The sequence below is a fragment of the Pongo pygmaeus genome, chromosome 10 (genome assembly GCF_028885625.2).
Source record: "Pongo pygmaeus isolate AG05252 chromosome 10, NHGRI_mPonPyg2-v2.0_pri, whole genome shotgun sequence".
In the NCBI taxonomy this organism is placed as follows: Eukaryota; Metazoa; Chordata; class Mammalia; order Primates; family Hominidae; genus Pongo; species Pongo pygmaeus.
The window spans coordinates 6444160-6454365 of record NC_072383.2 but is presented as its reverse complement, the minus strand read 5'-3'; the positions used below and the strand labels follow the sequence as shown (position 1 = coordinate 6454365).

Here is a 10206-nt window from a genome sequence, read left to right as displayed (position 1 = left end):
AGGGTGAGGCTGACCCGTGGGTGCCCTTGGAGGGCTGCCCACTTGCTGAGACTGTAGCTCCTGGAAGCACACTTGGGACTCCCCCCTCGCTCTCCTTCCTGGAGACAGACTCCTTTTGGTGCTGGCTCCTTCTATTTGCCCCCACCACCGCCCCCCACCTGCCTCTACTCACTCAGTGCCCCTCCTCCATCCCTCTGTCTCTGTCCTTCGCTGTCCCTTTCTATTGTCTCCCTTTTTCTGCCCTCCTGTCCTCCGGGTTCCCCACCCAGGCCCTCTCAGCCTGGCTGGGCCCTTCTCCTTGTGTTGCCTTCCCGGCTGTGGGCTCAGGATCCTTCCACTTGTTCAGATCTTTGCCCTTCACCTGCCATCCTGTCCCCCAGCCTCCTTGCCTGTCTGCATCTAAAGCCCCTGCCCAGAGTCTGCCTTCTCAGGTCCAGTACTCCCAATTCACCTGCCCTCGGGAGCCCTCCTTCCTTCGGAAAACTCCCAGCTCTGACTCCTCCTCAGCCCCTCCCCCCGCCCTGCTCACCTTTAATTGAGATGCTAATGAGACTCCTGTCGCTTCCATCCCTGGCGGGCCGGCGGGCGGGTTCCCCATCCAGGCCGCTGCACCTGTCAGGTGAGGGGGAGGAGAGGTTTGGCTGCCAGATTCAACTGGAAAGGAACCAGTCCCAGTCCAGCCGCAACCTGGGAGTGGGAAGCTGGAGGCAGCCCAGACCTCCTGGAGCCCTGCAGTCCTGGGGCAGAGACAGAATCAGGACACAGCTCGAGGTCAGGGCCAGAGGCTGGAGGTGAGGGCCTAGAGTGAGAGGGGACAAGGCAATGGGGGAAGAGGAAGAGAGGCAGGATTAGAGAGAGGAGCCAGGCCAGGAAGAGGAGAGCTGGGAGAGACCCAAAGAGAAACAGAAGGCAGATAGAGAGGGAGTGAGACGCAGGAGCTGAGACACAGATCCTGGAGGAAGAAGACCAAAGGAAGAGGGCAGAGACAGAAAGGGAGGTGCTAGGACAAAACCCAAAAGGTGGCCCTATCAGGGAAGCAGAGGAGAGGCCGTTCTAGGGAAGCCCAGCTCCGGCGCTTTGGGCCGCAACTCCCGCAGGTCTGCTGGCTCCAGGAAAGGTGGAGGAGGGAGGGAGGAGTAGGAGAATGTGGGCGCAGGGTGGGACACGGGCATGGCCAGGGGCAGCCTCACTCGGGTTCCAGGGGTGATGGGAGAGGGCACTCAGGACCCAGAGCTCATTCTTGACCCTGGCCCTTGCTCTCCCCAATCCACTCCGGGGCTCATGAAGGGGAGCAAGCTGGAGGAGCAGGACCCTAGACCTCTGCAGCCCACACCAGGGGTCATGGAGGGGAACAAGCTGGAGGAGCAGGACTCTAGCCCTCCACAGCCCACCCCAGGGCTCATGAAGGGGGACAAGCGTGAGGAGCAGGGGCTGGGCCCCGAACCTGCGGCGCCCCAGCAGCCCACGGCGGAGGAGGAGGCCCTGATCGAGTTCCACCGCTCCTACCGAGAGCTCTTCGAGTTCTTCTGCAACAACACCACCATCCACGGCGCCATCCGCCTGGTGTGCTCCCAGCACAACCGCATGAAGACGGCCTTCTGGGCAGTGCTGTGGCTCTGCACCTTTGGCATGATGTACTGGCAATTCGGCCTGCTATTCGGAGAGTACTTCAGCTACCCCGTCAGCCTCAACATCAACCTCAACTCAGACAAGCTCGTCTTCCCCGCGGTGACCATCTGCACCCTCAATCCCTACAGGTCGGTTAGTCCCTGTGCCCCTTCCCTGGCGCCTGCGCCTGGAAGGGTGGTCCAGGGTGCTGAGGTGCTCACTGGGCAGGCAGAGCCTCAGACCTGAGGGTGGGAACTGACACCCCTGTCCCAGGTAGAGCTCACTGCTGGCAAAATGAGGAGCCTCCAGCGTGCTGGACTGGCGTCCCTGCCTAGTGGAGCCATCCTAGCACCCCAGGCTCACCCAGAGTGTAGCTGTTGGAGCAGCATTGCCCTCCTCTGCCCTCTCTTCTCCTTCCCTCCCGTTCCTTTCTCCCTCCTGCAAGTGGAAGGGAGTGCTTGCAAAAGGGCAGGGGTGTGCTCAGCTGCATCCCTTTTCTGGAGCAAGATGCCAGCAAAGTATAAGTCCTCATCCACCTCAGCAGGAGAGTCTGATGGAGGGGTGAGGCTAGGTGAGGGGAGGCGAGACCGTGCAGGTGCTGTGGAGGTGGTGCTGTCAGTCTTTGTTTAGAAGGGGAATTTGTCATGGAGAAAGCAAAGCAGGGGATCATGGAGGTTAGGGCTGCAAGTGAGCCCAAAGGCTGGGGGCAGGGGCCTTACAGAACAAGGAGAATGGGTCAGGCTAGAGAGCAGCCCCTTGTCAAGCTGTTCCCCCCAAAGACCCAGGCTAAAATGCTGCACTGTTGACCTGCCCAGGGGCCTGACCTTTACGTGCTTGGGTGTGTCCTGAAGTTTTGGGTTTCATCAGTGCTCTTTGCCAATGTTGGGTCTGGAAACCGGAGTGGGTGGTAAGCATGGAGAAGAGAGGAGGGCAGGGCTGATGGTTTTATATACCTTTTATTTGTATTCACTCAGCCATGCCGCACCTTGGGGACACCTGCGTCAAGCCAGACACAGGGCTAGGCACCTGGCAAAATGGATTCATGAATAATTCGTAAGCGCTTTATTGAAGGCCAGGTAGTTTGCTGTGTTCTGGAGACAAATAAAATAAGATAGCAGAGACAGGCATATAAGCCAGTAACTGTGGCACACTGGGATAAGTATGATAAAAATGGTGAGTTAGTGTACCTTCAAGGAGTGTAAAATCTTTATGTGTGTGGGTGTGAGTGTGTGTGTGCACATATTTGTATGTGTGCAATTATGGATGCTGGGGATTGGTCATGCTGTGGGTGGAGGCCCCTTCATATATTCCATCATGTCCAAAGGTGTTACAGACTAAGAAAGGGTGGGACGTCCTGTCCTGGAGATAGAGAGAAAAAAAAGCCAGGCCATTTCGTTGATTAACCTCTGTATAATGTCCCGGGTAGGGACCGTTTCCATAGGAAGCTGCCGTGTGCACAGACACTGCTAAGGTGTCTTGGGTATCTCATTTCATTCTCACATCTTACCAGGCCGGTGCTATTGTTATCCCTATTTTACACTTGAGGAAACTAAGGCAAAGAGAGGCAAGTCACAACATCACAGAGAGAGTGACTGAGCTGTGACTCATCCTGTTTACGCCTAATCCCAAAACTCTGCCTCTTTTTCATACCCAAGATGTGGGGCTTTGAGTGAATGAAATTTCCAGTCAGATGTGTCTTCCATCTCATTTCAGAGCTCTCTTGGGTCCCTCCTGTTAGCCTCATTTTTCTCCCCCTGCTGCTTGCAGACATCTTCACGCCTTTAGGCCTTGGTGGAGGGGAGGGACCCAGCAGGAAGGGGAAAGACAGCAGGCGGAGCAGTGGGCACTCAATAAATATTTGTGGTTGAAAATATGTCAGTGAGAGATGGAGAGGGAGAGCAGGGGTGAATCGGGCGAGGCCTGCACAGCTCTTAGGTTCTGCTGGATGCGGGCCCTAGACAGTCTGGGAAAAAGCCGGGGAAAGGAAGCCATAAGCCCTGCCTCTGAGGCCTGCAGGCTGGGAGGCAGCCATCTGCCCAGAAAGAATCCCTCCTTCTTGAAGGGCTGCTGTGGGAGTCAGGAGGGAGAGAACACCTAGGAGAGGAGAGGAGTCGGGGAAGGCTCCCCAGCACAGCGGGAGGAGATGCAACACCCACCAAGCACTACGCGCTTGACCTTGTAGTCACATTATGTGCTACACCCTAAAGCTGGGTGCTTTATAGACACTCTCTCATTTAATACTGACAAGTCCAGGGAGGTGGGCAGTATTATTCCCATTTTTTTAGATGAGGAAATTAAGGCTTGGCAAGAGGAAATAATTTGAGCAAAGGAACATACATTATTTATTTATTTATTTCTTAAATTAAAAAATAACCGCTGGGCATGGTGGCTCATGCCTGTAATCCCAGCACTTTGGGAGGCCAAGGCAGGCATTGAGGGGTCTGGGATGGAGCCCAAACAAGGTTGTTTAAAAGAGCCCCTCACTTGAGGCCAGGAGTTCGAGACCAGCCTGGCCATCATGGTGAAACCCCCGTCTCTATTAAAAATACAAAAATCAGCCAGGCGTGGTGGCGCATGCCCGTAGTCCCAGCTAATTGGGAGGCTGAGGCAGGAGAATCACCTCAGGAGGCCGAGGCTGCAATGAGCCGAGATCACGCCACTGCATTCCAGCCTGGGCCACAGAGTGAGACACAGTCCCAAAGAAAAAAAAATAGTAATAACGTTTGTATATATTTATGTGCCAGACTTTTTACAAATGAACCTAAATCAAGTGATTCTGCTTTAAACTATTTAATTCTCACAACACACCTTGGAAGTAGGTCTCATGATGACTCTTATTTTATGGATGAGGAAACTGAGGCCCAGAGAGTTAAGTAACTGCCTAAACTTCAGACAGACAGCAAGTGGTGAAACTGGGACTCAAAAATCATCCCCCGCCCCCCCGCCCCCCCGCCCCACCGCCTACCCCCACCCCCAACCCCCCGCCACGCTCCAACGAAAAGCCAGGGCATCTCAGGTTAGCAGCTGAGTCACAAACCAAGTGTGTTTGATTTCAAAGCTCTTTTTCCCATTACACTTTAAGTAGGGATCAGGCAAAGACCTCCCAGGGGCGGGAGCAGCTGGTGGGAGCCCAACGGGAAGAGCAGCAGTCATTGGAGGACAATTTGTCAGGCGTGCAGGAGGGAGGGATCCAGGGCCACTCCTACTCAGGAGAGAGGCAGGGAGGTAAACAGGTTAATAAGCCCCAGTGAGTGAATCACCGGAAGCGCGGTGAGTGACTCCTAGCGAGGAGATTGGCTGATGAGCTAGAGGAACCGGAGTGAGGCAGAGCTGCCCAGGGCTGCCTACCTGCTGAGGGTTACCACCAGCAGAGGGAGAGGAGGAAAGTGGACGTGCAGGACTCTGTGCTGCTTTCTAACTTCAAGGAAAGGGGACAAAACACTGAAGACCTTTCAGACTAAGCAAGGAAGTGTTGAGTCCAAAGGGAAGGGTTGACCACTGCAGCCCCTTTCTCTCTGGTCAACAAAGGGCTTCTTCACTGAAAGGAGAGGGCCAGTCATATCTACAGTCATGGAAAACAGCCCACAGACATATTTTTCATGCAGTCCCAGGAACGGTTTAGCCTGGACCTAAGAACTTGGGGTTCTTGAACAATGAAGGAGGTCACGGTAGCTTCTTTCCTGGAAATGGCACAGCAGGAGGCCAGAAGTGGGTGAAGCAAGGGGCAATTTCCCAAAGAGAGCTCCTGTGGGGAGGGTGGGAAAGCCCTGAGCTAGGGAGGCTGTCCCTGCCTGCGGTCCCCTGACATGGCAGGCAGACCCTGCACTCCCTGGGCAGTCTGGACACCAGGCTTTGCTCAGCAGGGCTGGCAGGAAAAAAAGCCTGTACTCTTAAGAGTTGACTCCCCTCTAACCCTGCCACTGTGGTTGGATCCTTCTCATTCCAGGTGGGATGGGGCCTAGGCAGGTCCCATGGCTGTCAGGGTGAGCATGGGCTCTTCTGTGAGAGGAGGCCACCAGGGATAAGAGGGAGGGAAGACGAGGAGAGAGCAGGGTGTCAGCCTCCAAGTCTCCCAGGGTCCTTGCACCCTGCTGGTCTGTCCTGGACACAGAAGAGGGGCTAGAGGGGAGAGGGCCAGCTGCAGGGAAAGGAGATTTTGCTGCCTGATCCCAGATGCTTCAGAGCTGGGAGGCAGACACAGTGGAAAAAGCAGGGGCCATGGAGTGAACAGGCCTGGGTTCACATCTTGGCTCCAGTCCTTCCTGGCTGAGTGACCCTGGGGAACTTGCCTAGTTGATAGGCCTCGGTTTCCTCAACTGTAAAATGGGGATAATAATGCCTGCCCAATGGAATTGTGTAAGGGTTGACTCACCCTCCAATGTAGGGCTGCCTGCCAGAGCAGATGGGAGTGAGGGCAGTGAGCATGACCTGAGGAGGAGGTCAAGGCTAGAAGGGCTGGACTGTCTGGAGGAACCCACTGTGGGCATTCTTTATCCCTTCCCTCCAGCCGCTGGTCTCCTCAAAACAAGATCAGATGTCTTCAGTGTGCTTTCTGTTTAGTGGTCAATTCTCTTAGCTCTAGGTGTCAACTCAAAGGCTCTGCCTCCTGCTGTAGGAATTTCTAGTATCATGGGGTCAGGGAGGGAGAGATTTTTTTTTTTTTGAGACGGAGTCTTGCACTGTTGCCCAGGCTGGAGTGCAGTAGTGCGATCTTGGCTCACTGCAAGCTCCGCCTCCCGGGTTCATGCCATTCTCCTGCCTCAGCCTCCGGAGTAGCTGGGACTACAGGTGCCCGCCACCATGCCCGGCTAATTTATTGTACTTTTTTAGTAGAGACGGGGTTTCGCCGTGTTAGCCAGGATGGTCTCAATCTCCTGACCTGGTGATCCACCATCCTCGGCCTCCCAAAGTGCTGGGATTACAGGCGTGAGCCACCGCGCCCGGCCATTCCGTCTTATCTTATGCCAAAAAAGAGGAGCAGTAGACCTTTTGGGAGAGTGAAGGTGGGGCCCTATGGAGCCCAGCCTCCTCTGGAGGCCTTGTCACAGGTGTGTGTGTGTGGGATCAAGGGCTGGGAGCCCAGGCTGTGCTCAGTGGGGGGCTCATCAGTGAGGCCAGGCAGGAGGGAGGTGCGTAGGGTGGCAGCATGGAGGAGAAAGCCGGGCACAGAGATGGCATGGGGGCTCCCCAGGGGAGAGGAGTGTGGCCAGAGAAGTGACAACTTCAACCAGATTGAAGTTGGTGATGAGAGACAGGGAGGAGCAGGGGAAGCCAGCCTGGGGAAGGAGTGGAAAGGGAGGCCCAGCCAGGATGTGGTGGAAATAACTCCAGGCAAGTGGGGGATCTGGATTCTTCCTGTGTGACCTTGAGAAAGGCAATTCGCTTTCCTGGACTCCTGGTTCCTCTGTGTCTTCCTGATAGTCGATGGTCTCTTCACTTTGTGTCACTGAGTATTTTCTCACTTAACCCTCCAAGAGCTTCATGTGGTAGGCAGATCTAGTGTTATGCCCGTTTTACAGATAAGGAACTCAGACTGAGATTCAGAAAGGCTGGGTCACTTACCCAGAGTTACATAGACAGAAAGTGTGTGGCTGGAACACCAGGCCCTACATCTCAGAGAGATTCTGGCTCAGGTGCTCTTTCTGGGGCACCATGTGGCCCTCCTAAAATAGCCAGAGGTAGCAGGGACGGACCAGAGGGCAGTGTGGTGGCTGGGGTGCTGTCTGACCCATTTGCTGGCTGTGCCAATTGGAATAACTCATCATGCCTCAGCTTTTTCACCTGGAAAAGGGAATGACAATTGTGTTAGCTAACAGTGGCTAACGGTATACTGCGTTATACTGAAGATTAAATCATGTTAAATACGTTTTAGCCTAAAGTTGCCTCTTTACATTTTTTAAGTTTGGCCTAAAGGTTTCTTCGTGCATGGTGAACTGCCACCTAACTAGATATGTAAACACACTATAACCTACCTTCATAGCAATCACAGAGTTTTGGCCAATGAAAGGCAGCCCACTGTTCAAACCTTGTCCAAATAAGGCAAATGCCGGAGGTGTAACCAATCCGGGTGTTTCTGTACCTCACTTCCGTTTTCTGTGGGTCACTTTCCTTTTCCTGTCCACGAATATTATCTAATCATGCAGCAGCCCCCAGAGTCACTCTGAACCTATTCTGGTTGGGGGGGCCACTCGATTCAAGGTTCATTCTTTGCTCAGTGAAACTCAAGTTAAATTTAATTTGTTTGAAGTTTTTCTTTTAACAATTAAATAATGTATATTCTAACACCACAGTGCCTGGCTCATAATAAGTGCTCGATAAATGCTAGCTATGCTTGCCATTCTTTTAATTATTAATAACAAACAAGTCTCTTAGAATGCCAAACACACCTTCGACCAGAGCTACATTTTCTCCCGTGAGAAGTTCAGGGGCTGCCAGAGCTGATGCCTAAGGCCCAGCCATCTAGACTTTTCTGGTAGAGATGGAAATAGAGCTGAATGGAAGAGGAAGTGAAGATCTGGACTAGACGGTGGTTAATGTAGCTGCACGTTAGGACCACGTGGGGGCTCTTTTAAACAACCTTGTTCTGGCTCCATCCCAGACCCATTAAATCTGAACCTGGCAAGTAAGACCCTGCACTGGTATTTTTTTCTTTAAATGAGGCATAATTGACGTACAATAAAATGAACAAATCTTGAGTGCCCACTCAGGTTTGACAGTCGAGATGTTGAACGCTCCCATTACCCGGTGCCCCGTTTCCATCAATTCCTCTTCCTCTCCCACTATCATTTTCTGAATGCTATCTCTATCAACTAGTTTTGTCTGTTCATAGAATTCATATAAATGGGATCATACAGTATGTATTTTCTTGTACGTGTGTCTGACTTATTTTGCTTAATGTTTCTGGAATTCTTCCCTGTTTTTTTTTTGCATGTATCAGTTCCTTTTTATTGCTGAGTGGTTTTGATGAGCCTATTTTGGTTGAGGGGCTGCCTGATTTGAGCATCGTTCTTTGCTCAAGTCAACTCTGTTAAATTTAATTTTGCCTAACATTCTTCTTTTAACAATTAAATAATGCACATTCTAATACCATAGTTCCTGGCTCATAGTAAGTGTTCAATAAATGCTAGCTATGATTGCCATTCTTTTTTATTTTTTTTAAGACAGGGTCTTGCTCTGTTGCCCAGGCTGGAGTGCATTCACACCGTCATGACTCACTATAGCCTCAAACTCCCAGGATCAGGCAATTCTTCTGCCTCAGTCTTCTGAGTAGCTGGGACTACAGGTGTGCACCACCACATCTGGCTAATTTTTGTATTTTTTGTAGATACAAGGTTTTGTCGTGTTGCCCAGGCTGGTCTCAAACTCCTGAGCTCAAGTGATCCACCCACTTGGCCTTCCAAAGTTCTGGAATTACAGGTGTGAGCCACCATGCCCCGTGGATTGCCATTCTTTTAATTAGCAGTAATGAGCAAGTTTTCTAGAATGCCAAACACACACCTTCAACACGCCTTTGAGTTGCTTCAGGCTTTTTGGCTCTTATAAATAAGATGGCTATGAACATTCATGTACAAATCTTTTTTTTTTTTTTGAGATGGAGTTTCGCTCTGGTTGCCCAGGCTGGAGTGCAACGGCTAGATCTCGGCTCACCGCAACCTCCGCCTCCCGGGTTCAAGCAATTCTCCTGCCTCAGCCTCCCGAATAGCTGGGATTACAGGCATGTGCCACCACGCCCAGCTAATTTTGCATTTTTAGTAGAGACAGGGTTTCTCCATGTTGGTCAGTCTGGTCTCAAACTCTTGACCCCAGGTGATCCACCCGTCTTGCCCTCCCAAAGTGCTGGGATTACAAGTGTGAGCCACTGCACCCAGCCTCATGTACAAATCTTTATGTTTGTCTTGCTCTTGTGTAACAGCTAGGAGTGGACCCGGTAAAATATTCAGAAACGAAATTACTGGGTCATAAGGTAGATATGCATGTTTAAAATTATAAGCAACTACTAACTGGTCCTCCAAAGCAGTGGTACCATTTTATACTCCCATCAGCAGCTTAGAAGAATTCCAGTTGCTCTCTACATCCTCACCAACACTTGGTATTGTCAGTCTTTTTAATTTTAACCTTTCTAATGGTACCTTCTTATGGATTTAATTAGCATTTCCCTGAGGACTAATTATGTTGGGTAGCTTTTCAGGTGTTTAGTGACCATTTGTATATGTTTTTTGGTCACTTAAAAATTTTTTAAATTGTTAATTTGCAAGAATTCTTTATATATCAAGATGATCTTTTCATTAGGTATTTTTCCTTTAAAAAACAGCTTTATTGAGATATAATTCACATACCGTACAATTTACCTACTTAAAATTCAATCGTTTTAAAAATATTTCACAGAATCATGCAATTATTACTACAATCAATTTTAGAACATTTTCATCACCCCCAAAAGAAACCCCATACCCATTAGCAGGCATTCATCTTTCCCTCCCATCTACCTAACCCCTAGCCCTGCGCAACCACTAATCTACTTTCTGTCTATAGATTTGCTTATTCTGGATATTTCCTATAAATAGAATCATGCTATATGTCATCTTCTGTGAGTGGCTT

General features: G+C 51.0%; 1 protein-coding gene across 3 annotated transcripts in view; it reads left to right on the top strand.

The window, feature by feature from the left end:
- Positions 1-604: 604 nt before the first annotated feature.
- Positions 605-10206, top strand: part of SCNN1A (sodium channel epithelial 1 subunit alpha) — a 29525-nt gene continuing 19923 nt past the window's right edge. For 2 of the 3 annotated variants that reach the window (XM_054443892.2, XM_054443893.2), the window contains exon 1: positions 605-1757. In XM_054443892.2, the coding sequence (XP_054299867.1) occupies positions 1171-1757 (587 nt within the window). In that variant the 5' untranslated portion in view covers positions 605-1170. The remainder of the gene's footprint in view (positions 1758-10206) is intronic. The other variant, XM_054443891.2, reaches the window with a different exon arrangement.